The 27,742-nt window shown below is 38.9% G+C and overlaps 2 protein-coding genes across 4 annotated transcripts in view; both read left to right on the top strand.

Moving 5' to 3' along the window:
- The first annotated feature begins 349 nt into the window (after positions 1-349).
- Positions 350-4,789, top strand: RIPPLY2 (ripply transcriptional repressor 2). The gene is made up of 4 exons (XM_037039295.1): positions 350-923; positions 1,115-1,190; positions 1,517-1,581; positions 4,588-4,789. The coding sequence occupies exons 1-4, from the start codon at positions 814-816 to the stop codon at positions 4,733-4,735; spliced, it is 399 nt and encodes a 132-aa protein (XP_036895190.1). The 5' UTR covers positions 350-813; the 3' UTR covers positions 4,736-4,789.
- A 2,137-nt stretch (positions 4,790-6,926) lies between these two features.
- CYB5R4 (cytochrome b5 reductase 4) overlaps positions 6,927-27,742 on the top strand; it is an 86,046-nt gene continuing 65,230 nt past the window's right edge. For 2 of the 3 annotated variants that reach the window (XM_037039293.1, XM_037039292.1), the window contains exons 1-2: positions 6,927-7,142; positions 11,250-11,403. In XM_037039293.1, the coding sequence (XP_036895188.1) occupies positions 7,068-7,142; positions 11,250-11,403 (229 nt within the window). In that variant the 5' untranslated portion in view covers positions 6,927-7,067. Of the gene's footprint in view, positions 7,143-11,249; positions 11,404-26,964; positions 27,046-27,742 lie in introns of those variants that run through there. The other variant, XM_037039294.1, reaches the window with a different exon arrangement.

The raw sequence follows: 27,742 nt of genomic DNA, 5'->3' as shown, positions 1-27,742 counted from the left end.
TAGTGACAGAATTGCATAAATGAAACTCAAGACTTATCTTCAGGGGACTAATGAGATGTTGGGGGAAATCACGTTACATTATGAGAAGGTAATAAATCACATGACTCTAGTCTCTGGCCCTCCGGGCTGGAACATTCAAGGTTTTACAGTTCATCTCTTCTAAGTTCTTTTATTACCTTCAAATAATGACAGGCAAATATATGAACCTAGCCGGTTAATGCATTTAAAAGAATAACCTATGTTCCTTTCGTAAGGAATGCATTCATTCACCCATCTCGTACTGTGCCAGAAAGAGGAATTAAGGCCATTCCTTTTAATTTTTTTCAGCAGCCCATCTTTTACAATATGGGGAGCAGAACCAGTTTCATTTCCCATAGGCCAAGAAGCCCTGAGACTTGGGGGAGTCAAGCAATTACCAGCCACTTGGTCTTTTTGCAGAAATACACAAAACGTGTAGAATCGCTTAATTTTATCCCCTCCTAACCTCTTCTCTTGGAAATTGGCTGCTCGGGCGAATGTTGTTTTTTTCCCCCGAAGCCAAGTGTGAAGGTCGATTAACACTTGCTCGAGAAACCCCTTCCAGGGCCATTTGGGAGCTGCACGCGTTCACACTCGGGTTCAGTCCGTTGCGCCTTCACGCGCTGCCTTTTTGTTTACGCGGCTAGCAGGGCAGAGAAGGGCGGAGAGGAAGCGAACATATCCCTGTGCGACAGGCTGCTGAGGCTTTATAAACTCAGGGCTCGGGCCAGGTTTGTGGAACGGGTAGGTTTGCCGGCGAGTAATCTGCGGCAGTCTGCCGAGCCTCGTAGCGCCATGGAGACCGCAGAGCGCTCGGAGAGCGGAGCCGGCGAGTGCGCGCGCGGCGACCGCACGCTGCTCGGAGCCCCGGACTGCCCGATGCGGCTCACTGGCGCAGACTCCGGGTACAGCCTTTCAGCACCGCCCTGCACCTCCCCTACACCATTCCTCTCGCCCGCGCTTCCCCAGCTCCTCCTCTCAGCTCTCCACCCTCCACCCCCGCCCCAAACTCCCTCGGGCCCACACTCGGCTGCGGTTGGTTCTGCAGAGTCTGGGCTCACGTCTCGTCTGTGCGCCTTTGCTCCCCACCCCGCAGGTCCGCAGGCTTCTGGAGACCTTGGGTTGATTCCCGAGGCGAGCAGGAGGAGGCCCCTAACCAAGCAGAGGAGAGGGTGAGTGAGCCGCGTGTGGCCAGCCGCTCCTCCGGGCGACGCAGGTCATTCACCTGAACTGGGAACCCCGGGCCCGAGGGAGACGCGCGCCCGGCCTGCCCTTTGCTTAAGATCACGCCGGTCGGTCTTCCTGCGGGTGGCCCTGTCGGTGCTGAAGAGGCGAGTGTGCTCTCCAGAACAATTGCGACACGAGGATCGGACCCAGAGCGAGGCTGTGAACACTAGGGTCACATTCACGGCAGGCGCGAGGAACCCTGGGTCTCGCGCGTTTCCAGTTTTTAGGAAAAGGTGCGTGTTAACTGTAATTCATCTCCTTATACCCCCAGATGCCCAATGGCCCTGGAATGACCGAAGCCTCTGGAAAGCTTTCCCGATACAGGCACCCAGTCAGGTGAGTGACAGGCCAAACCGAAGGTCTCTTGCTTCTCCAGCCCCTGGGAACTTAACGCAGCCTAGTTCAGCAGCGGGTCCTACAGTTTTTGCGTTAGAAAATCTATCTTCAAGGTTACTTTATCTTCCCAGTCCCAGAGGTCCTTTATTCATCGAATTGAAAAATGTAGGAGCTCAAGCTCTTACCTAGAAAAATTCTTAATTAGTGCATACCCAGTAAAAGCTTAAGGAATATAGTAAAAAGAGGGAAAGTGGATGATACAGTAAAAGTTGAACGTTGACATCTTGTGCCTGCAAAACAGTTCTGTTTTTTTTTTTTAATGCCAGGAAGTCCGGATGAAATTGATTTCACTTATTATTCCTTTGCAAACCAGAAGGAAGAAGGTGTTCACAGGTGCAATTTTAGAGCAAATTGAGCTTGCCATGTAAGAGAAAATGGAAAGGTGATGAAAATTCTGAAGTTACTAAGGATTATACAAATGAACACAAGTTGTTTGGCATATCAGTGAGGAGCGAGTTTCCTGTTCTAGTCAAGGAAGTCAGTCTTTCCTTAGGATTCTTGGTAGCTTTTATCTCGGCAAAGGATAACATAACAGTTTGCCTGCTTGAGAGAGCTGTTAGGTGAAGAGCTGATGTTTGTAAAATGTGTGTGTGTGTTTCCAAAGAGCAATTTGATTAATTTCTTACCATGAGCTAGCACTGGTGAAGGACACAGAAAAAAAATAATCCCAGCCCTGTGGGAAGTGTTGTAATAGAGTTTAATTTGGTCACTTTTAGACTCCAGAGCATGAAGTGCCTGTTGGAGGGAGTGAGGGCCAGGAAATTGTGTATTACAGGCTGTGGTCTTGAAGTTGGCCAAATGGGGGGGGGGGACAGAAAAATAGCACAGGGAAAGAAAGACCAGGGTCATGGAACAGCATGGATCCTCTGGGAGGATCAAGTTGCTGGAATTCCGGTGTGTGGAGCTGTGGACATCATTCCAGCAGGGAAGCCAGAGCCGGGATCTTGTATACCTTGGTACAGAGTTTTGTCCTCATCCTGTAGGTAGTATTGGGAATTACTCAAAGAATTTTAACCAAAGAGTGCTGTGGTCAGATTTATGTTTCAGAAAAATCACTAAGGAAATGATATATAGTTATAGTTAGAACACCAAAAGTGAAATTGGAAGTTATTGCAATGGTTCAGGCCAGAATGATAAAGGGCATTTTATGGCATTGGAAGTGGGGATGGAACTGGGAAAATTTGGGAAATATGTAGGTGACAAAATAGATTAGGCTTATTAACATATGGGATGTGATAGGTGAAGTAGAGGTAAAAAGACAGAATGGTCTCCAAGTTTATGACTGATGCAGGTTGAATGCTGTACTAACAGATTGGAAATTAGGGCTAAAACAGATGTGGGAGCAAGATAAGGAGTCCAATTTTCCATTTATGGTATTTGATGTGCCTGTGGGGCATCCAAGTAGCAATGATCATCAGAGAACTCCACATGTAAATCAGGGGCTCATCATCAGGTTATAAAGCAGAAATGCAGACTTGGGAGCTTTGATAAATGAACACTTGGGGAAATCATGGCAATGGGTCAGGTCATCCTGTGGAATCAGAGAGATGACTGCTTGTGATAAAACTACGGGGGAAGGCCAACCTCTAACCTGTATTCAGAGAAAGAAGGTCCACAAAGGAGACAGAGCAGAATCACTCAGAACAGGGCAAATTCAGGAGCAGACCGAGTCCCTGGAAGAAAAATAGTCAGTGAGGAATTCTGGGGAGAATATGATAACAATTAAACAACATTCTTTGGATTGGGCAGTTCCAGTAACACATTAAAAAGTCAGTTGTTTTATATATCAGCAATTCTTTCCTTTTCTTGATTACTGTAGCATTGTGTTTTTACTTCTTTTAGGTGACTTCACTCTTCTTAATTTATGTCTTGAGTAGTATTGTATGTTTCTGATTCTTTTTGCTCAACTGTCAACTTCTTGAGGGTAGGGACCATGGTTATTCATCTTTGAATTATGAATTACGTCTAGCACAAGAAAGCACTTAGATAATTTACTGATTGACTGAATTATTGATGGTTAATAATTTTCACAACAAAATTATAAACTATTTTTTACCACTTTGCTAAAAATTATAACTTACATTGCCTTTGAAAATGAAGCCTGCTGAAGATAATGTCCCATCTCTCTGTACATGGGGCTATTTACATGGAAGTGACTACACTGTAGTTGGGGATTCAGCCTTATCCCCTTTCTTCTCCTCGGATGAAAAAAATAGAAGACCAGATGGCAAGTTCAATATTTTTCAGAAATTTGAAATTCTGAGGTAAACATGTGTACATGTGAATTATTTTTATGAAACCAGTGTCATTCTCCATATCTCAATATGGTGTCCCCAAATTAAGCTGGGTGGGGAGAGGGAAGGGAGACAGCCTCAGGGTTGGGCTCAGAGGTGCCTTTCTGAACCTCAGGCTGTGACCACATAGATAAACTTTTTTAAATGTTGCTTGTTGTACTTTCCTAAACCTATATTGGCTACATCTGCAACTCAGAGTTAAATGTGTGAATTTTAAGCAAGATATTAGGTGATTTCTGCCTTCATGTAAGGGCATGATATTTTGATGTTTTAATGAAGTTGGCTATCATCAGAATTTTTACTGTAGTGGTAGGACTCATTTTCTCCCTATGAAATTTGGAAATTGGAAGACAAGCCTTGTGTTTAGTTTTTAAAGAATAAATATATTTATTGTGTGACAACTCAAGTAAGCTAAATAATTATCTTACAGCTTGGATAAAGATTTAAAATAATTGACCAATTATTGATACTTTGGCAAGTAGATTCCTTGAAAGCTGTAATAGTACCATTTTAAAACTATACCTTAAGGCAGTGTCTAAATGCATAAATCAATTGTTAGATACATGGCGCTCTTGGAATTTGCACATTTAATGAGTATAAGTATTCTAAATATGAAGAAGATAAAGTGTATTATTTTGTCTGCTTTTTTCAGACTATTTTGGCCAAAATCAAAGTGTTATGATTACTTATATCAAGAAGCAGAAGCTCTTCTGAAAAATTTTCCAATTCAAGCCACAATTTCATTTTATGAAGATTCTGATAGTGAAGATGAAATTGAGCAACTGATCTGTGAAAATTAATCTGATTAGTTATTTTTGATGACATTAAAAGCTTTTAGGATTTAAATTTAGTGTGCAGATGTATCATAATTCTTCAAACTTATTTATTTGTATATAAATTATTAATAAAATGAATATTTTGTAATTACTATGGTAGTTGGGCCTTGTTTATCCGTACACTACTAGTCAATGCTGGAATTTAAAAATAGGTACCATTTACAAGTGTCTTGATTGTACCATAAAAATTTGGAGCTTACAAAAAATAATTTTAATTCTTTAATCAAATTACAACTTTATCTTTAGTTATAATTTTACAAATATTTACTTACAACTTTGCATAGAATGACAATATTTTCAAACTGAATCTTGCAACATCTTTATTTCCTATATATTTCCATTGGATAGTGTAGTTACAGATGAATATTATTAGATAGGGAAGAAAATTACTTTATGTTACTATACACCTTGTTATTATGTCTTTGCTAGAAGATGGTGAGAAGCACTTTAAATCATTGTTTATAATTGAGGATGGGAATCATTATTAGGGCTATTAAATTTTAGACATTTTTAATGAATGATGAGTTAAGTAGCTCTCTCTTTAATACTCTTCTGCTGTCTGTAAGTCCAGTAGTAAAATAGCATGGGTGGTCAGTATTTATGGAAGTACATTAAGGAATCTCTAAAATTAAAACAAAATGTCTAAATGGGTATGATTTAAATTGGGTTTAGAAAGGGGCAGCCACGAGGCCAGAATTTGATAGTATTTTTTCCACTTTCTGTCCAAGGCGGAGCTAAGAAATTTCTCAGATGTGAAACCTTCAACAATATCACCTTCCTTTGCTCTGGTTCTCTGTTCCTGAAAATGTTCTCATGTAAACATTTTCTTATGGGAAGTGGAATAAGAAATTCTCAATGATTAGTTCTTTAAAGTAGATTTATAGAAAACTGCATCTTCTAATGGGAGAGAAAACAGGAGCACTTTGCAAGGTAAAGGTAACATAGTAAATTATGGTAGTGAAATTCTTTCAGCTGAAATACATTTTTTCACAATAAGCATTTCAATAGCAAATAAAAATTTTCCTATAGTATTCTAGAATGATAGTGCACATAGGTGAAAATCATTGATGGTTACCTATCTAAGAAATGCCTTTTACTTGAACGTCTACTTGTATACCCACACTTTTCCTTCTAATTGAAAAGATACAACAGACATTAATTTACAGACACTTTAAGGAAAAGGCAATTGAAATAGGGCAAGTTCAAACCATGTTTCAGACTCAGGAAAAGTTAGTAATGGAATGAGACTGGGGAAGAGTTACTTAGAACTACATTTCTGCTGAAAACTTTCTCCCTTCACTGCCTTCTATTCTCAGGATGTGTACATTCCCTAAAGAAAAACTCATCAGGTCCCGAGTCGGACCTTGAGCATTAGAAACTGTTTACCTGCACAGTATTTGTGCTTCTTATTGATATGTTGGAATAGTATGAAGAACCACTGCCATTTATTGCATGCCTGCCATTAACCAGGCAGTGGACTCTGTAGTTTATATATGACATATATTTCTTTCTAAAACAAATTAACTATGCAGATAGGAAAATGAGGCTTTGAGATACTAAAGTACTCTTAATTACCGCAGTTGATGGTGGGCTGCATCAGTATACAATTTCCTGTATCTTTCAGGGAAAATAGGAAGTTAGATGAGGAGGAAGAACTTACGAGCAGATGAATGGAGCAGAAAAAGACTTTGACTCATAATGTAAGACATTAGTGAGGGTTCTGAATGATGAAGTTTTCTCTTCACCCTACAGAAGTGGCTGTTTGCATTTGACACTATGGCTTTTAAAGTTTCTCTTTCCCGTACAGCCTGGTGTCTTGAGAGTGTCAGAGAAATCAAACTTATCTAATAGTATTATTTTATTCCATATTTTTAGTTGTGTAATGGTAATACAGACACTTGTGGGTTAACAGGACTGTACAAGAATTTATTCTCAGATTCGGTCAGCACCAAGGCTAAGGAACAGCTTCTCTCTCTCTAATCTTTTCGCGGAATAGCTGTCAACTCCTTGCGGTGCTGAAGTTCAGGGCGCAGAATTTACGGAGCATGCGTCCTTTCCCCTGGTTCCGCCTCTTCTCCCGACGTCGTCTCTCCGTCCCGCCGGTTGGCCCCGCCCTCCGCGGACTCAACGTGCTGCGTCACGGCGCGCCTCACCCTGGGCGACCCCGGAAGTGAGCCGGGGGCTTGGCCTCTCCCCGGCCTCGGAGCCGGAGGGGGAGGTGGAACTGAGGTGCTGTCCTGTCGAACGACGCCCTCCGGCGGTGGACCCCGGGCAGGGCCTGTGCCAGGGGTCCACGATGCTAAACGTCCCTTCCCAGTCTTTTCCGGCCCCCAGCTCGCAGCAGCGCGCCGCCTCCGGGGGGCGTAGCAAGGTAAGCGGTTAAGGTGGATGGTCTGGTTTAGGGCTTGCCTCCCGCCAGCATTTTGTGTTCCTGCTCATCCTCTCCCACCTCCAGTAACCCTCTCTAACCTTCGGTACCTCCTGCCCTAGCTGGCGACCTCTTTCTGATCCCATGCACTCTCCAGTCCTCGAACTCTCCTAACCTCCCTCACGCCTATTAGTCGCTTTTCTTTCCCGGCCCCTGATTCCTTTCTTTCCATTACCTGCCTCCAAGTCTTAACCCGCGAACTGAAGTCAGATGTAAATGACACTGTGCTTGCAGAATTATAGCTACTGAGTATTAGCTTCCTTCCTTCAAACTATCCTCCTCTACGGTCTTTTGTTCCTCATTTTCAGAAGGAGTTCTGAGTGATGTGGATTCCTTAGCAGGTGGGAAAGGTTGGGCAGTGGCGACAGTGACCAGTTGCATTTGACACTTTAGCAAGGGTGGGAACTCCTCAAGCTAGGGGAGATCGGAGGAGGGAGAACAAATGTCTGCAGCCTCCCGTTCGGATTACGGAGACTTCTCCAAATCATTCTGCCTTTGTTCCTCTGGTACTTCAGTGTTTTATCACCGCCTTTTCTGATATCACTCGATGACTTTGAAGCCCATGTACACTTTACTTTTTTGTTGAACATAGTTACAGTTAGCAACAAGTGGAATACAAATGTATTTTACATTTGCAAAATTTAATGAAATTGTCTCCTTTGTCCATTGCAGTATGAATTGCTTGCTCCTGTTATTTGTTGGTTCCTCATTCTGTAACTGCATCATGTTTACCACCTGCTTGGACCACTCTTCATTTCTGAACTCTTGGGTCTTAGCATCATTTGGAACCTTCACCAACTTTCTTTTTTGTTTTTCTCCACTTAGACCTGGATTTTAACTCTTGGTCATAATTAGGGGTTCAGAGATCTGTAGCTTTCATTAGCTTTTTGGAAGTCTGTACCTCACCTATAAGAATAATACAGCTGAGAAATAAATCTCAGTGCCATATTCAGTGCTTACTGATGGCTGTGTGTGTTCTAAGAGTGTTTTTTAAATTGCTTTAGATGTATTCACTGATTCGATCTGTACAATGATCCTGTGAAGTGAGTGTATTTGTTATCTGTTTCACAGAAGAGGAAACTGGGAAGGAATATTGCCCCAGATGTTATAGGCTTGATGTGATGTGACTCTGGCTGTGACATTTAGTTTATTGCTCTATATACTGTCCAGCCATCTAATCATTTGTCCCCTCCTCCTTGATATTTGACCTGTTTGTTCAGCTAAATATTTGGCTGAATAGTATTTCCTTTCCAGAGAACAAAGCTATGAATTAGAATATGCTTTTACCCTTCTCCATTAAAATGACCAATCATGTTCTCAGCATCTATTTAAGGGAAAAAATTTTGAGGCAAAGACTAAAGATTCAGGTGGTGATGGCAAAGGCGAGTCTTTGGGTCCAAAAAAGGGATCAAAATAAAATTATTGTGCAATTTGAAGGGAAGTTAAGACTGTTTTTTACCCCTTTGTGAAATAAGCTTATGTTGATCATGTTAGAAGCTAAGTCAGGTTTGTATGAAATGGGTAGGTTGAGAAATAGAATAGTTGGAAAGGTTGTTTATCATAATTGTTAAAAAGCACAGACTTTTGAATGAAAAAGACCCAGGTTCTTTTCCTAACTCTATCACTTAACCTTTTTGACTGTCAGTTTCCTTAGGTGTAAATGGGAATAACAGTACCCATTTCATAGGATTGTTTATAGGATTAAATGAGATCATGTTTGTATGATCTTTGTATGTGGAAAGCACTCACTAAATGGGTAGCTAAATACCTCTCATCTTTTACTTAAATATCATGTTTGTTGTGTAAATCCTATGGCACAGTGCCTGGCTAAAGTATGCACTCAATATATGATAGCCATTGTTATTTCAACTAGTCAATAAATATTTTTTGAGAACCCACCTTATTGTAGAGATGTGATCTCTGGTTTCAAGGAGTTGAGTCTAATAGGCTGCATGGACTAGTAAACAGTCAGTGATAAATGCCATTATACTATAAGAGTGTGTTATGCCCATGAAGAAGTTGAGGTCTGAGAAGGCTCCTGGAGGAAATGATGTCTGGAGGGCTGGGGTGGGGAGTGGGCTAGATGCTGGCATGCAGCAAGTGTTTCATAGCAATCAGGAACCTGTTCCCATTTAGCTAACATATAAAATGGGAAGGAGCAAGTTAAAACATGGGAGGTAAACCATGACTAGTTCTGAAGGTCTAGTAGACCACTGTAGGGAATATAGAGACATTCTTATAAGGTAATGTGAGGAGCCACCTAAGGAGGGAGGGCCCATGATTATCTTTGCATTTTCAAAAGATTACTTTTAACTTCTGTGTGCATTGTGGAATCCACATAGACAAGCCAGACAAGTGATTTTTGATTTGGGATGGGAAAGATCACATTCTCACATTTAGGGTATTGGAACTTTATTGGGACCTAGAGACCTAGAAAGTTTCAGTGATGGTGAGAATGAGATGATGTAGCTTGATAGGAAGGAATGTAAAATAGGAAAGGCACCATAGACCCATTCACTTGGTTATTTGGGGACTAAACAAATGCCTAAAATAGGTATGATTCAGGAAAGTGAGGTATATAAAGGTTCTTAGTTGGTTCAGGCTGCTATAACAGAACACCACAGGCAAGGTGGCTGATAAACAACAGAAATTTATTTCTCACAGTTCTGCAGGCTGGAAGTTCAAGATCAGTGCATTAATTAGCCAGTGACCAATTCTGTATCTTGTAAAGCCCTGATTCCTTGTTCATTGCCAACTTTTTCTGGATCCTCACAGGGCAGGAAGGGGTGAGGGATCTCTCTCAGGACACTTTTATCTAGATATTGAAACCATTCATGAAGACTCCGCCCTTATGACTGACTCACCTACCAAAGGCCCCACTTCCTAATGTCACATTAGGGTTTAGGATTTCAGTCTGTAGCAATAAACTTCTTGAGTGTGCCTGCATTTACATTAAACGTTCCTCTGGCCCTGTGTGACAAACTAGTTACACAAGTTTAGACAGTAGTCCTATCTTACAGGGATGTTGTGAAAATTTCTACCATATTGTTTTAACTGGTTAAAGCATTATAAGTACCTAAAAGTCCTGAAAAGGTATTTTAGGAAAAAAAGACACAAGAAACCAAACATTTTGTTATTAAATCCTGTAGACAAGGATAGGCAAGCTTTTCTGCAGAGGGCCAGATAATAAATGTTAGGCTTCGATGATTACGTAAGTATTTAGTCTTTTTACCACCACCACTATTTCATGTGAAAACCATTCTTAGCTGAAGGGCTATAAAGAAACAAGTATGGGCCAATTTGCCCCCTTCCCTAGAGGGTTACAATTTTGTTATTTTCTGTTATTTGATAACCTTTGTTTCTCAGTGGATTCTTAGAAAATTGATTGCTGCCTCATGATTTCCAGTGTCCTGTGTGTATTAACAATCCAGAAAGTCAACTTTAGCTAGTTGTTTATAATGATTTGTCTATCAAATCTCTCTTGATATTTAAGGCAAAGAAATGTTGGCCCAGATTGGTAAGTGACTATCACATATTAGTGACAGCGCCAGCACCGAAAGTTGCTTTCTGAGTCCATGTTTAGTACTGTTCTTGTTACCATTATGGCGAACATTTCTGTTCTGTTGTAAAAAGTGATTTTGTACAACCTCCTAAAGCTATAAACAATATTTGTGAAATTGTTAGATTTGCTTTTTGTTTTTTAGTTCTTTTGAATGGGAATAAGAATTATGAAGTAGCCCTGACCAGCGTGGCTCAGTTGGTTGAGTGTCATCCTACAAAGAGAAAGGTCGCTGGTTTGATTCCCTGTCAGGTCACATGACTGGGTTCTTGGCCCGTCCACAATCGGGGCATGTGCGAAAGCGAGCTGATCCATACCTCTCTCACAGGTCAATATTTCTCCCCCTCCCTTCCCCCTCCCTTCCCCTCCAAAAATAAATAAATAAATATATTTTTTTATTGTAGTGAAGTAGCCTGAAGACAAGCAGCAGGAGGGAAAGGAAAATCAGCTAACTTGAAGCCACATGTAATTCTTCCCTTTTCCTTTTTTAGGTACCTCTAAAACCAGGCAGAAGTCTTATGGATTGGATTCGACTGACCAAAAGTGGGAAGGATCTAACAGGATTAAAAGGCAGGTTAATTGAAGTAACTGAAGAAGAACTTAAAAAACACAACACAAAAAATGATTGTTGGATATGCATAAGAGGTAGGTGGTATTTATGGAGTACTGCAAAAAGTTTTGTCTGTGTCTTCCTATTGTAATGCTTCCTGTTATTTGGTGTTATGAGTCACAATTAGATAATAGAATGTGCCTTATGCTGGGCAATAAGTTGTATAATTCCAATTTTGGACAGTATTTATTCCCTTCATAACTTTTTACAGTATTTCTTCCATAACTTTTCTTCCCTTTGAAAGAAAACAAATGTTTGACAACCAATTTATACCGAAGTAGTAAAATTATCTTATAACACCTAGTTTATATAGAATAGTGTTTCACTTTAGTGCCAAAATTGTATCAATAGACATTTTTTGTCAGAAAAATATCTCTCAGAATCTAAAGTAAATCAGAAAGCCCATATTAAAGCTAAATCTTCAGTTCTCACTTACAGTCATCTTCACTATTTAATGTATATTTCTTAGCTATATTACTTACCTTATTTTTCTGTCCCATGGAATATTAAAAGCTCCAAAGTGGAAATGGGCTGATTGGAGAAAGTGAGCAGAGAAATAAGAGGTTAGCTAATAAAAGCAGACCTAACGGTATCCAACAACCCAGCATCTACATGGGAGCAAAGCATTCAGAGGGTGCAGAACTGTACAGTGGGCCTCCATTGTGATTTTCTTGAGTCCTTCAGACATGGTGTAATATGTTCACTGCTCTCTGTTGGAAGTGTGCCATTTATTACTGTTACCACAGTTGTAACTTTTCATTGCATAACTTAGCCTTGTTGTCAGTTGTCCTAATTGCAGTAACATATATGAAGGCAGAGACCATGTAGTTTACTGCTCTGTCCTTGGTGCCTGGCACATACAGGTCATCCATGCTTGTTTGTTGATTGAGTACAATATTTAAGAACTTTGGTTTCTTAAAGAAGTGTGTGATTGTCACAGTTGATTGGTGATATGATAATGGAAAACACCAGTAGATCCCAATTCGTTTGCTAGGGGTGCCCAAACAAAGTACCATAGACTGAGTGGCTTAAACAATAGCAATTTATAGTCTCACCACTCTGGAGGCTAAAAGTCCAAGCTCAGGGTGTTGGCAGGGTGGTTCCTTTTGAGGGCTGTGAAGGAGAATCTGTTCATGCCTGTTGCCTAGCTTCTGGTGGTCTGCTGCCAATCTGTGGAGTTTATTGGCTTGTAGAAGCATCAACCTGATTTCTGCCTTCATCTTCACATGCCATTCTCCTTGTGTAGTTGTGTCCAGATTTTCTGTTTTTATAAGAAGACCAGTCTTATTTTATTACCCTATTCCAGTTTGACCTCATCTAGTTACATCTGCACTGACCTTATATCCAAATAAAGTCATGTTGAGTGGTACTGGTAGTTAGGACTTCAACATGTGAATTTTGGGGTGCACAATTCAACCCATAACAGAAATAATCAGAGTGTGAAATTTTTTCAGGGGCAAAAAGGGTGGAATCTTTCAGTTGATGGTGACGTAAGTTGTTCCTAGAAGAACAGCTGCTTGCCTCCCCTGGGTTTCTCAGGGAGGTGCAACCATGAATAGGGCCAACACCTTGGAATGAGGATTCTGCCATGCAGACATTCCCTTTGTCATTTGATAGGGTTTTAATACCCTCCCGGCCCTTCCTCCCTGATGCCTACCTGTTCACCGGATACAAGTAACTGGTACAAAACGACCTTCCTACTCTGCTTGTGTGTTTTCTGCTTGCGTGGGTGCAGTGGGAGGTCAGTTTCCCGGAGCATCTCTCAGCTGGCCCGGGCTACAGGTGTGTCTGATCTGTTTCTTCAGTAGGAGCTTCTACTTATGTGAGTCCCTCATATCCTAGTGATGTGAGATAAATGAGATACTATTACAATATAGTCATACTTTATTATTCATTTAATGTGTTGATGGAGATAAGGGACTGGTTTGCTGTGTTTGAAATACACAGTGATCCCAGTTACATATCTCCTGTACTGATGTGAATGCATTTCACCTCTTCTGGTAAAGTGTTGATTTAAGGATACATTCTTTACAAGTTTCTGTTGGAGAGTTTTTTCTATTCTATTAATAATAAGGCCATTTCCTCCTTTGTCAAAGTAAGAGATGTCTTTTTCTCTTTTTCTTTTTTCCCCGTTTTGATGAGTTCGGTTTTGTATTTTATCCAGAAACACATTCAATACAGGCCCTGCCCCTGGAGATTCAACTCTCGTAGGAGAGGATAAGTGACTGTTAGACAAGTCTGAGTGAGTGCCGTAGGGGGCTATACAGACAGTGGTAGCCGATTGAAGAGAGGTGCTTTGTGGTAGAGATAAGATGTGAAGTGGACAGGATTTCAACAGGAAATGAGGAGTAGGTGCATCCAGTAGAGGGAAAGGTCTAAACAAGTGTGGAGACCCAGAAAAGTTTGAGGTGTGTGCTGGAGCTTGAGTTAACTGTTGGAGCAAGATATGTTAGGTCAGATTGTAGAGGGCGTTGAAAGCCAGGCTGAGAAACGTGTTCTTAATTTAGACGATAGTGTGAGTTATGGGAAGTATTTGAATGTGGGGGCAGTGAATAGAGTGTGCCTCGGGAAGATCAGTCTGATGGCGGCTGTAGTGAATTGAGACAGGTCTAGGAAGGCATTTAATTAGCTCATTACAGAAGTTCAGGTGGCAGTGGGTCAACCAGGATGTTGACAAAGGCACTGGAAAGTTAGGATGAATGTGAGTCAAACAGATTACTATTAATTTCTAACTCGATCCTAAGTGAAAGTAAAAGAAAGCACATGAGTAAATGTAATTGACTTTTTCTTCTTAGCTATTCTAATTTAGAATATTGACAATACCTTCTTGAAGGGGAATGCATGCTGGAATGGGCTCTGCAGCTCAGAGGTAATGTTTGGACCCACATTTGAGTCAAAGCTGTAGCACAGAGAAGCATAGTATCGTGGTATTATTCTTTTAAGTATTAAATTCTTCATTTACTTTAAGACTTTAACATTTAACAATCACCCCTTTTTTACTTCAGGTCAAAATTCAGCTGATTGGGTGGCTGTGGGAGACATAATTTGTCTCTCCAAGAGATCTTAGAAAATACACACTTCGGTTTGGGTTTTTATAGGGAATGTTTTGGGGACTGTTTTCTTTGGCAGGTGGGGGTGGACATAGGAGTGTTTCTTCTTGATGTTCAGGTATACTGACTGAGTCAGGTCGTGTTGCTAGAAATGACAGTGTAAAAAGAGTGCTGGGCTGGCAGCAGACCGAAAGGTATGAACTGGGAAGGGTGGACATTCTGTAAGGCAGGTAATATGGACTTTCTCATTTGTTCACTTAATTCTCACCATTTTCTCTAAAGTATATAATCATCCCTTTAGTGCAATGACAGTTCATTGGAACATCGAGGGAATGGATGGGGGAAATAATACTTTTTTAAAAACTTTGTTGACTTTACCATTAATTCATGCTTTTGTGGTTTTCTGCCTGCTGCTGTTTCTCCCTCTCTTAAGAACTAATGGTGATTTACAAACCTGTAAAGCTTTGAGCAAACATCTAAATTGCTCATCTGTGAGAGTTCAGACTTTGTTTTTCTGTTGTATATTTTGCTAGAGTACGTAGTCAGTGTGGTAATGCTGTGTTGAGTTTTGGAATCATTTGGCAGCGTGGGGCAGCCTTTGATCTTCGTGAGGGTGAGGGCAAGTGTGGCCTGACCAGCAGTCCGTTTGAATAAATGGTATTGAGTGATAGTTAATTACAGTCAATAGACTGGTGGCCCTGTTTTAAAAAATGTAGTGGGTCAAATTTTCCAAATGGGATTTAATTTATAACTTAGGAATGAACTAGCTTTGATTTCTTCTAAAGCTGATTGGCATATACTAGTAAATTAAAGAGGTCATCCCTGAAAAAGTGACTTTTAATGGGTTGGTATTTTTCTTGTTTCATATTTTAAAATTATAGAAAATTATTCTAAGAAGTAGTGTATAGCCTTGTTGTTTTTACCACAGCTTCCCAGATTTCTAGGTTCACTGATAGGAAACGTTTTTAAGATTGACTCAATGTTAATGTAAGTTGTGAATACAGTTAATCCTCATTACTTGGGGATTCCAATCTTGCCTACTCACTAAAACTTGTTTGTAGCCCCAAATCCATAACTCACAGTGCTTTCAATCATTCGCAGCCATGTACAATGCAACGGAAATACATGTCGTCTGTGTCTGAGGGCGAACAAGGCGATGCTCTGACTTCTTGTTTCTGTGTTCATACTGTACTGTAAGCACAGGTCTCTTTTGTAGTCTGTTTGCTGCCATGGTTTTCACATTTTGTGCTTTTTATTGGTGACTTTGCTGTTTAAAACAGCCCTGAGGATAATATTGAAGTGTAGTATGCCTTATGGAGAAAACACCTGTTAGGTAAGCCTTGTTCAGGCATGAGATGCAGTGCTGTTGTCTGTGAGTTCAGTGTTCATGAATCAGCATTACATATCAAACAAGGTTTCTTTAAACAGAAATGCACATTAGACAAGGTTATGTACTAATTTTTTCACAAAAAAAGGTTGTGACCAGATGCTCTCAGTAAACTAACCTTGTATTTTCTTCTAAGAACGGTTCAGTATTCACTAGTTCAGTATTCACAGTGAGTCTGTAGAACTTAACTGCTATGCATAAAGAGAATTGACTATTTCTTTAGGCTTTTGTATTTGTACTGCAGTAATAATAATGTAAAGTAAGTTTATACCTTTCAGGTTAGATCCAAACCCACCAAGAATAGAGCTGCTTTTTCAAACAAGTTCCTTTCTGTAGTTTTCCTTAGCTCCCTGCTTTAATTCTGTTTTGAGAAACTGCATTATTATTTGTTTCTATCTGAGCAGAGAAACTTTTTCTATCTGAAAATTTTCTTCTAGGAACAGCTTTTCAAATTTGGAACTAAAGTTTTAATTTCTAATGGGATGTATTGTCATAGTAATATAGAGCATATGGAAACAATAATGCATTGCTCTCACAGTTAGCTCAGTTTTTCTGTGGTTCGTGTGCTTTGTGTATTATCCTCATTACTTCTTTTGACAGCAGAAATTTGAACCACTCTGTTCCACTATCACTTGCTTGTTTGGGATGCAAATCAGCATTTCTATAGGTACAATTCCCTTTATTCATTTCATCCATTTCTGGTCCAATCCATAGATTTTTCAGATTGCCCATTTGACACCATTAATGCAGATAATCTAGTCTTTGCTGATTTTGTTAGTTCTGTCCTACTGACATCCAAAACTGTTTGCTTTCATTTTACTTTCTCTTGATCTGATTAACTGTCATTTGGACTCTTCCTTTTTTTTTTCTTTATAATTCTTCCTCTCTCCCTACCTCCTTTCCAGTCACTAAAAATTGAATAGAGGAAAAATACTGTGGTCTCAGGGCCTTATCTGACCCTCAGGTGTTTGAACAGACTTCAGCCAACATTTTGAAATTTTCTTTGTGGACAATTTTGGATTGCAAATTCAATTTTAAACAAAAATATAGTATTATTCAAATTTTCTGTTGTTCTTAGGTCAGTTTTAATGTTATTTTTTAGTGAATTTGTTAATTTCATCCCAGTTATTGATCATATTGGCAAAAAGTTGTTTGTCATATTCCCTTATTTATATCTTTATTGTATGTAGGTCCTATTGTGATATGCCCTTTTTTATTCTTGATAGTGCTAATTTTTGTTTTTCTGTTTTTTCCTTAATCAGTCTTACTAGAAGTTTACAAATTTGTCTAACTTTTGGTTTTGATTTTCTCTGTTGCTTGTCCATTTTCTGTTTCATTGATTTTTAGTCTTTTTTAAAAATTTATTGAGGTATTTTGGTGTATGGTGTAAGTTGGTGCTCAAGTTTCATTTTTTTGCATGTAGCTGTCCAGTTCTCCCAACACCATTTGTTGAAGAGGCTATCTGTACTCCATTTTATGTTACTGCCCCCTTTGTCGAATATTAACTGACTGTAGAGATTTGGGGTTATTTCTGGGCTCTCTGTTCTATCCTATTGGTCTCTGTGCCTGTTTTTATGCCAGTACCAGGCTGTTTTGATTACAGTGGCCCTGTAATACAGTTTGATATCAGGTATTGTAATCCCTCCTACTTTGTTCTTCTTTCTCAAAATTGCAACTGCTATTTGGGGTCTTTTATGGTTCCATATAAATTTTTGAAGTGTTTGTTCTATGTCTGTGAAATATGCCATTGGTACTTTAATAGGTATTGCATTAAATCTGTAAATTACTTTGGGTAGTATGGACATTTTGATGATGTTAATTCTTCCAATCCATGAACATGGTATGTGTTTCTATTTGTTTGTGTCTTCCTTGATTTCTCTCTTCAGTGTTGTGTAGTTTTCTGCATACAGGTCTTTAACCTCCTTGGTTAGGTTTATTCCCAGATATTTTATTTTTGTTTTTGCTATATCTAATGGGATTTTTTTCTTAATTTCTGCTTCTGCTGTTTCATTGTTGGTATACAAAAATGCCTTTGACTTCTGGATATTGACTTTGTATCCTGCTGTTTTGCCAAATTCATTTATTAGTTCGAGCAGTTTTTTGGTAGAGTCTATAGGATTTTCCATGTACACTATCATGTCATCTGCAAACAATGACAGCTGCAGAAAGGAAGAAGGAGCTCCTACCCTTTGCAACATCATGGATGGAACTAGAAAGCATTGTGCTGAGCGAAATAAGCCAGGCGGTGAAAGACAAATACCATATGATATCACTGTTAACAGGAATCTAAACAACAAAACAAACAAGCAAGCAAAATGTAACCAAAGACACTGAAATAAAGAATGTGCTGACAGTGACCAGAAGGGAGAGGGGAGAGAATCATAGGGGAAAAGGGGATGGACTCACATGAACAAGTATAAAGGACACATAGACAATAACTAAGGTGGGGGGCGGAAATGAGAGGGAGGTGGGGAGCGCTGGGGGGGCAGGGCTAGGAATACAAGACAGAGAACTGTACTTAAACAAGAATTAAATAAAAATTTAAATTTAAAAAAAGAATAAAAAAATTTATTGGGGTAATTGATTCACAAAACTGTGCAGGTTTCAAGTGAACAACTCAACAAAACATCATAGGCACACTGCACTGTGTGCCCATTGCCCAGAGCAAAGTCTCTTTCCGTCCCATTTATGCTCCCTTTGCCCACCCCCACTTACCCCCACCCACTTTCCCTCTGATTATCCCCACACTGTTGTCTGTGCCTGTGTGCGTGTATATATGTTATATAGAGAGAGATATTATAGATATAATGTTATATATTATGTATAATATGTATAATACACACATATAGATATAGATATAATATTGCAGTTATATATAATATTATATCTATATATGTAAACACATATAAAATAATATAATATATATTTTACTTAATCCCTTCACCTTCTTTCATCTAGCCCCCCAACCCTCCTCCTGACAGCTATCAATCAGTCTGTTCCATGTGTCCATGCTTCTCTTTCTATTTTGTTTGTTAGTTTATTTTTTTCATTAGATTTCACAGATCAGTGAGATCATATGGTATTTGTCTTTCTCTGACTGTCTTATATCACTGAGAATATTAATCTCTAGGTCCATCCACGCTGTCACAAAAGGTAAGATTTTCTTCTTTTTTATGGACAAGTGGTATTCCATTGTGTACATGTACCTCAGCTTTTTTATCCACTCATCTACTATGGGCACTTGGGCTGTTTCCAGATCTTGGCTATTGTAAAAAGGTTTCAATATAAGGGTGCACATAGGGGTGCATATATTCTTTTGAATTAGTGTTTTAGGTTTCTTTGGATATATTCCCAGAAATGGAATTGCTGGGTCATAAGGCAGTTCTATTTTTAATTTTTTGAGAAAACTCCATATTGATTTCTACAGTGGCTGTACCAGTCTGCATTCCCACCAACAGTTCCCTTTTCCCCAAATCCTCTCCAGCACTTGTTTGTTGATATATTGGTGATAGCCATTCTGACAGGCATGAGGTGATATCCCATTGTAGTTTTAATTGGCATTTCTCTGTTGAGGAGTGACATATTCACCAGTTGTCAAAGAGGTGGCTATTTTAAGAGTTTTTTCCTTCAGCTTTGGCATCAATATATTTATAGAGATAATTTGGAATAGCTCTCATTATATTCCTGGTGAATATGTGAATTACTTGATAATGGCAAATTCAGTGTTGTGATTTTTATCCCAACTTAGGTCGTAGCTATTGCCATTGTCCCTTTGCTCACTTGAACTTAGTACCCAGTCATATAATTTTCATTGTTTTAAATTAAAATCACATACACAGCTCAGTACTTTTTATAAGGAGTGTTCTCTATTTTTAAATATCTTAGCAGATTGATGATGTGTCATGTCTGTGCTGGGCACTGTTCGATTTTCATAGCAAATCTATGAGGTAGATAGGTATTCTACTTCACAGATCAGGGTCCTGAAGCTAGGAGAATCCTTACTTCAGGGAGGAAATTGAAGCTAAAAAAGTATATCAGGGGGACTCATGGATAGAACTGGCAGAAACTCCAGTCTAACCTGGATTGGTAGAAAACAAAAATTGACTACAGAGTTACAGGTGCAGCTGACTTGAGGTGAAGGTTGGTGCAGAGTTGGTTCAGACAGGGTCCCCAGGACCTGCTCTCCCGCTATCTTTGCTCCCCTTCTGGGATTGCTTCGTTTTAGAACTCTTTATAGTGACAGAAAGATGACCACAGCAGCTCTCCCCCTAGTTATTGTGAGGTGCTGTTTTATTTACCAAATAGCTAAAATTCAAATCTTGAATTTGAGCCAAGTCAAGGCTCTGCTTGGCACAGTTTTGATCATGTTCACATTGCTGTGACAATAATTCTGTTTGGGGCAAAATGTACTTAATCCCTTAAACCGAGGTCACAAGCTTCATCTTGTAGCCTCTTTGGGCCCAAACTGAGGCACACATTACTGAGAGCTGGGGAGGGCATGGCTCTTTGATAAACAAACTCACTTTATTGCTGGAAGGGGAGTGGATGCTAGCAGAGAAATCATTAATGAGAGTAAAGTAATTTGCTGAAGACATAACTAATGAGTATGGAGCCTCTGTTTTAACCTAGGCAGCCTGATTCTCAGCTGTTATGCTTAAATTGTGTACCCTTCTGTTTTGCCATATTCAATTCTAGATTTAATCCTACTTTAGCATTTGTGTCTTACTTATTTTGAGTGCCATGTATAAACTCATTCATTAAGAGATTAGCATGGGATGTCTATTACTTGTAGTTCTTCCTTTGTGCTAATTAACGTTGCTAATGAACAGTCATACAGGATATCCTTCTGAGACAGTTTTTAATTTAGTAATTTAATGAAATGTAGCTTTACTTTTTTGTGGCTTTGTTCTTAGTTGTCATTCATAAAAAATAGGAAAAAAAGATTTATAACTTTTTCTCTATCTTGGTTCATTTATTTAATTAATATTTCCAAAGTGTCTGCTATGTGTCATGTACTGTACCAGGTTCTGGAGGGTAACATGGAAATTTAAAACAGAAGTGGCCCCTGCTCTTATGTAATTTCCAATCTGGAGGGGAACATGGAGTAATTATTCAAGTCTGTTGGATATTGTGAAGGAGAGAGATGAAGACTGCAGAAGATTGAGCCTAGTTGTGAAAGATAAATGGGAGCTAACTAGGCAGAGAGGAATGGAAACAATATTCCAGGCTCCAGCAAAAGCCTGTGCAGAGGTTGGGTGGCATGACTGTGTGAGAGAGAGGAGGAGACAACACACACACACACGCACTGTGAATATAAAGAACATAAAGCTAGAGATGTCTGTATTCTTTCCTTTCTCTTGCATCAGAAAGACATCCTCCCTTCAAAGACACCATTCTTTCTAAGACACTCCCTTTTCTGAGGGTAGTCCCTGTATGTACTCTTATTCTTTCCAGCTTCCTCTATGATCTTAGGCACTTAGATGCCAAAAGCTTCTATTTCTGCCAAAAGCTTCTTCCTTTCAGTCTTCTCATCTTTGAAGACCTGACTCTGGCCCTCTCTGACTTTGCTTTCATCCTCACAGCACTTAGTGTAGGACCTCTGTTAGAATAACTATAACATTTTGGGGCCTTTCTTCCTCCCTCCCTCCCTCCTTTCCTTCTTTCTTTTCCTCTTTTTAAATCTTTATTGTATTTTTCCACTACCATTTAGTCCCCTATACTGTCTCTCCCCAGCAATCACCACACTATTGTCCATGTCCATGAGACCTTTTTCATTTTTGCTTAATCCCTCCACCCCTTAACCCCCACCCCTACTAGCTGTCATCTGTTCTCCATCTATGAGTCTGTCTGTTTTGCTTTTTATTCAGCTTGTTCATTAGACTCTACCTATGAATGAAATCATACTGTATTTGTCTTTCTCTGACTGGCTTCTTTCACTTAACATAACGTTCTCCAGGTCTATCCCTCCTGTTGCAAAGGGTGAAAGTTTCTTCTTTTTACAGCTGAGTAGAATGCCACTGTGTAGATATGCCATAGTTATTTTATCCACTCACTGCTGATGCACACTTGGGCTGCCTCCATATCCTGGTGATGATAAATAACACTGCCATGCACATAAGGGTGCTTATGTTCCTGTGAATTAGTCTTTTGGAGATATTCCCAGAAGTGGGATCACTGGGTCAAAGGCAGGTCCATTTTTAATTTTTTGAGGCGTCTCCATACAGCTCTCCACAGTGGCTGCACCAGTCTGCATTCCCAACAACGGTGCAGAAGGGCTCCCCTTTCTCCACATCCTCACCAGCACTTGCTGTTTGTTGATTTATTGATGATAGCCATTCTGATGGGTGTAAGATGGTATCTCATAGTGGTTTTAATTTGCATTTCTCTGATGATTATTGACATTGAACATCTATTCATATGTCTATTGACCATCTGTATGTTCTCTTAGAAGAAGGGCCTATTCAGGACCTTTGCCCATTTTTTAAATTGTGTTGTTTGTTTGGTGTTGAGTTTTGTTTTTTTGTTTTTTTTTTTAAGATTTTATTTCTTTATTTATCTTTAGAGGGGAAGGAGAGAGGGAGAGAAACATCAATGTATGGTTGCCTTTTGTGCGTCCCCTGCTGGTAGTTAGCCTGCAAGGAACTGGCCTGCAACCCAGGCATGTGCCCTGACTGGGAACGCTCAATCCACTGAGCTACGCCAGCCAGGGCAAGGGGTTGAGTTTTTTAAGTGCTATGTAAATTTTGAATATTAACCCCTTATCAAATGTACTGGCAATATATGCTCTCCTATTCTGTGACTTGTCTTTTTATTTTGTTAATGACTTCCTTTGCTGTGCAAAACATCTTTAGTTTGATATAGTCCCATTTGTTTATTTTTTGTTTCCCTTGCCTGGGGAGATATGTCTAATAAAAAATTTCTACGAGCAATATCCCAAATTTTCTCCCTATGTTATATTTTTTTCTAGAATTTTTATGGTTTCAGGTCTAACATTTACGTCTTTGATCCATTTTGAATTTATTCTTGTGTGTGGTGTAGGAAGATGGTCTAGTTTCATTTTTGTGCATGAATTTCTCCAATTTTCCCAACACTATTTATTGAATAAGCTATCTTTAGCTCATTGTGTGTGTTTCCTGCCTCTGTCAAATGTTATTTGACTCTAAAGGTTTATTTATGGGTTCTCTGTTCTGTTCCATTGATGTATGTGTCTGTTTTTATGCTAGTACCATGCTGTTTTAATGAAAACTATGGTCTTGTAATATAGTTTGATATTAGGTAGCATTATTCCGCCAACTTTGTTCTTTCTCAGGATCCCTGTTGCCATGAAGAACCTTGTGTGGTTTCGTTTACATTTTTGAAATATTTGATTTAGTTCTGTGAGATACATCATTGGAATCTTGATAGGAATTGCATTGAATCTATAGATTGCTTTGGGTAGTATGAACATTTTAGTGGCGATAATTATTCCTATCCATGAACAGGGTGTGTGCTTCCACTTATTTGTATCTTCTTCAGTTTCTTTCTTCAGTATCTTTCTTCATTACCTTGTAATTTTCCTCATAGGGATCTTTCACATCCTTGGTTAGGTTTATTCCTAGATATTTTATTCTTTTTGAAGCAATTGTGAATAGGATTGGTTTCTTAATTTCCCTTTCTGTTTGTTCATTATTGGCATATAAAAAGATAACTGATTTCTGGATATTAATTTTGTATCCCATCATTTTTCTGAATCCATTTATCAGTTTTAGTAGTTTCTTGGTAGAATTTTTGGGGTGCTCTATGTAAAGTATTATGTCATCAAATAGTTTACAAATAAAGACAGTTTTACTTCTTCCTTTCCAATTTGGATGTCTTATTTCTTCTTCTTATCGGATTGCTGTGGCTAGGACTTCCAGTACCATGTTGACTAAGTGAGGTGAAAGTGGACATCCCTGTCTTGTTCCTGATCTTAAGGGGAACGCTTGTATTTTTTGCCTGTTAAGTATAATGCTGGCAGTGGGTTTGTCATATATGGCTTTTATTATGTTTAGGTATGTTCCCTGTATTTCCACTTTGCTGAGAGTTTTGATCACAAATGAGTGCTGGATTTTATCAAAAGCTTTTTCTGCATCTATGAATATGATCGTGTTTTTTATACTTCATTTTGTTTATGTGGTGACTCACATTTATTGACTTGTGAATGTTGTACCAACTTTACATTCACCAAATAAATCCTACATGGTCATGGTGTATGATCTTTTTGATGCATTACTGTATTTGCGTTGCTGATATTTTGTTGAGGATTTTAGTGTTTATGTTCATCATGGATATTGGCCTCTAATATTTTTTATAGTGTCTTTATCTGGTCTTGGAATTAGGATAATGCTAGCCTCATAAAATAAGTTTGCGAGCCTTGCCTCTTCTTGAATTTTATGAAATAGTTTGAGGAGTAGGAGTGTTAGTTCTTCCTGGAATGTTTGGTAAACTTCACCTATGAGCTATCTGGTCCAGGGTTTTTGTTTGTTGGGAGTTTTTGATTACTAGTTCAGGTTCACTAGTTGGGATCTGTTTATTCAGGCTCTCTGATTCTTCCTAATTTATTTTTAGAAGATTATATGTTTCTAGGAATATCCATTTTCTTCACGTTGTCCAGTTTGTTGGCATATAATTATTCATAATATTTTCTTAAATTTTTTTGTATTTCTTTGGTGTCAGTTATTTTTCCTCTTTTACTTCTGATTTTATTTATTTGAGTCCTTTTTTTTTTGATGAGTCTGGTTAAAGGTTTGATTTTATTTTTTTGAGTCTTTCTTTTTTTGATGAGTCTGGTTAAAGGTTTGTCAATCTTGGTTATCTTTTTTTAAAAAAGCTCTTGGATTAATTGATCTTTTGTATGTTTTTTTAGATTCTTTCATTTATTTCTGCTGTGATCTTCATTAGTTCCTTCCTTCTACTCACTTTGGGCTTTGTTTGTTGTTCTTTCAAGTTCTTTTAAGTGTGAAGTTAGAGTGTTTATTTGAGCTTTTTCTTCTTCTTTTCTCTTTTTTTTTTTTTTTTTGAGATAGGCATGTAGTGCCATGAATTTCCCTCTTATGATTGCTTTCCCAGTATCCCACAGGTTTTGGATTGTTGTGTCCTCATTTACTTTTGTTTCAAAGTGTCTGTTGATTTCTTCCTTGATCTCATTGTTGACCCATTCATTGCTGAATAACATGTTATTTAGCTTCCATGTCCTTGAGTGTTTTTCAGTGTTCTTCTTGTGATCAAGTTCTTATTTCATAGCATTGTGGTCATGCTATGATATGATTTCAATCTTCTTAAATTTATTGAGAATTGTTTTGTGTCCCAATAGGTGGTCTACTCTAGAAAATGTTCCATGTGCACCTAAAAAGTATGCATAGTCTGCTGCTTTGGGGTGAAATTCTCTGAAGATATAAAACTTAAACTCATTTGATCTAGTGTGTCATATAAGGCTGCTTGCTGTATAAGGCTGTTGATTTTCTGCCTGGAAGATCTATCCATTGAAGTCAATGGTGTGTTAAAACCCCCACACCGACTGTATTTCTGTCAGTCTTTCCTTTTACATCCATAAAGATTTGCTTACCATATTTAGGTGCATAAATGTGTACTCTGGTTATATCCTCTTGTTGGAGTGTTCCCTTTATCATTATGTAGTATTCTTCTTTGTTTCTTACTGTAGCCTTGGTTTTAAAGTCTATTTTGTGAGATATAAGTACTACTGTCCCAGCATTTTTTTCTTTTTCATTTGCATGAAATATTTTTTTTCCAACCCTTTACTTTTAGTCTCTGTGTATCTTTTGATCTGAGACAGGTCTCTTGAAGGAAGCATACATATATGGGTCTTGTTTCCTCGTCTATGCAGCTACCCTCTGTCCTTTGGGCAGAGCATTTAAGCCATTTACATTTAATGTGATTATTGATAGATACTTATGTAGTGCCATTTTATTTTTAGACTGTTTTCCTTCTTTTTCTTTCTTTCACTTTCTCTTCTTCTTCTTAAAGTCAGCCCTTTAACATTTGCTGCATTACTGGTTTGGTGTTAACAAACTCCTTTAACTTTTTCTTATGTGGGAAGCTCCTTATTTCTCCTTCAACTTCAAATGATAGCAGTGCTGGGTAAAGTAGCCTTGGTTGGATGTCCTTGGTTTGCCTCACCTTGAATATTTAATTCTACTCCCTTCTGCTCCGAAATGCTTTTGTTGAGTAATCAGATACCAGTCTAACTGGTGTTCCCTTTTAAGAAACTGCCCACTTTTCTCTTGTAGTTTTCGGGATTCTCTCCCTGTCTTTAAACCATGTTGTTTTAATTATGATATGTCTTGGTGTAGGCCTCTTAGGGTCCAGCTAGTTCGGGACTCTCTGAGCTTCCTGGACTTGTGTGACTTTTTCCTTCACCACATTAGGGAAGTTTTTGGTCATTATTTCTTTAAATAGGTTCTCAATCCCTTGCTCATTGTCTTCTCCTTCTGGTATTCCCATGATGTTAATGTTGTTATTCTTCATGTTGTCCAAAATGTTTCTTAAACTCTCTTCATTTTTTTTAAATTCTTTTTTCTTTTTGTTTCTCTGCCTGGGTGTTTTTTTTTTTTACATTGTCTTTCAAAACACTGATTCTGTCTTTTGCTTCATCTAACTTACCGTTTATTCCTTCCAGTATATTGTTTATTTCAGGTATGGTATTCTTTATTTCTGATTGGTTCTTTTTATAGCTTCTATGTCTTTTTTTGCTGTTGAGTACTCTTATTGATTATTTAGAATAATTGATCATTACTCTAAACTCTCTATCTGATAAATTGCTTGCTGCCATTTCATGTAGTTCTTCTGGAGAATTCTCTTATTCTTTCATGTGGGGTCTGTTTCTTTGTCTTTACAAAGAAAAGAAGAAGAAATGCTTCTTCTTCTTATAAAGAAGTAGCATTCCGGCTGCTTCTTTGTATTTACCATTTTGTATATTAAACTAATCAGCCATTGAATCTAAACAAGCTGCAATCAGTAGTCTGGCTTAAGCACAAGGAGGTGGGGCAGAGTAATTCCTGTGGGTGGGGCTATTGTTTCCCCTCAGGTTGGTGCCTTTCAGAGAGTAATGCTCTGCCTGGGAAAGATGCTCCTGTGGTGTGAGGAATGACTTAGCACAGGAACTCTAGTAGCTCTTCCTTCAGTTCTCTCCCCAGATCCATCAGCTCCAGACTCTCCTTAAGCATCTCTAGTTCACTCTGCCCTCCCCTCTGTTGGAGCCCAAGGTAAGTGACTGCAAACAAAATTTTGTGTGTTGGCCCTTTAAGAGGCTCTCTGTGTCTCCAGCCATCTCTCCCTGGCCAACAGAAACCCTGCTACTTTTCACAGCTAGGTGTTATCTGTGTTCCTTTTCCACTCTGGCTTGGGAGCCCAGCTTGGGGTTCAGACCACATACTTCTCAGGGGGAACCTTCTAGCCACTGAAATATCCCTCTGGAACTTCAGCTGCCGCCTTGAGAGCCCATCCAGCCCTTTCAGGCCTCCTCTGCACTGTCTACCAGTGTCGTGTGATGAAGTGTTTCTTCTGTCTATAAATGGTTTATGAGGCTTCTCTCCACTTAGTGTTCTGTTGGTTATTCAGAATAATTTCTCTACAGTTCAGTTGTAATTCCAAATTGGTCCTGGGAGGAGGGTAGTGTAGCTTCCACTTAACTCCTCCACCATCTTCAAAGATGTCTTTCCATTTAAATTGAGTTTTAGGATATTAATACACTGCTTCTCTCCCTAGCCCTAGCATCTATCACAGGGCATGACTCACAGTGTCAATAACTTTGAATCATGTACAAGACTTCAAAACCACATTATGGTAGGGATATCTTAATGATTTTGCAAAATAGTAAACAGTTGAGGGATTTTCATTTTTTGCTGTCTCCAGATTATTGGCTGTTGAAGTTAGGGTATATACAAGTTCCTTAATCAGGAA

The sequence above is a fragment of the Sturnira hondurensis genome, unplaced genomic scaffold, assembly GCF_014824575.4.
Source record: "Sturnira hondurensis isolate 20B ecotype Veracruz unplaced genomic scaffold, ASM1482457v3 Scaffold0025370, whole genome shotgun sequence".
NCBI lineage: Eukaryota > Metazoa > Chordata > Mammalia > Chiroptera > Phyllostomidae > Sturnira > Sturnira hondurensis.
The sequence above is the reverse complement of the archived record's forward strand: the minus strand, read 5'-3'. Positions and strand labels throughout refer to the sequence as shown.

Coding starts and splice junctions, on each gene's coding strand:
- RIPPLY2 (XM_037039295.1), top strand. CDS start 814: ATGGAGACCGCAGAGCGCTCGGAGAGCGGAGCCGGCGAGTGCGCGCGC. Junction 924..1,114: donor CTCACTGGCGCAGACTCCGG/GTACAGCCTTTC, acceptor CCCACCCCGCAG/GTCCGCAGGCTTCTGGAGAC. Junction 1,191..1,516: donor CTAACCAAGCAGAGGAGAGG/GTGAGTGAGCCG, acceptor TTATACCCCCAG/ATGCCCAATGGCCCTGGAAT.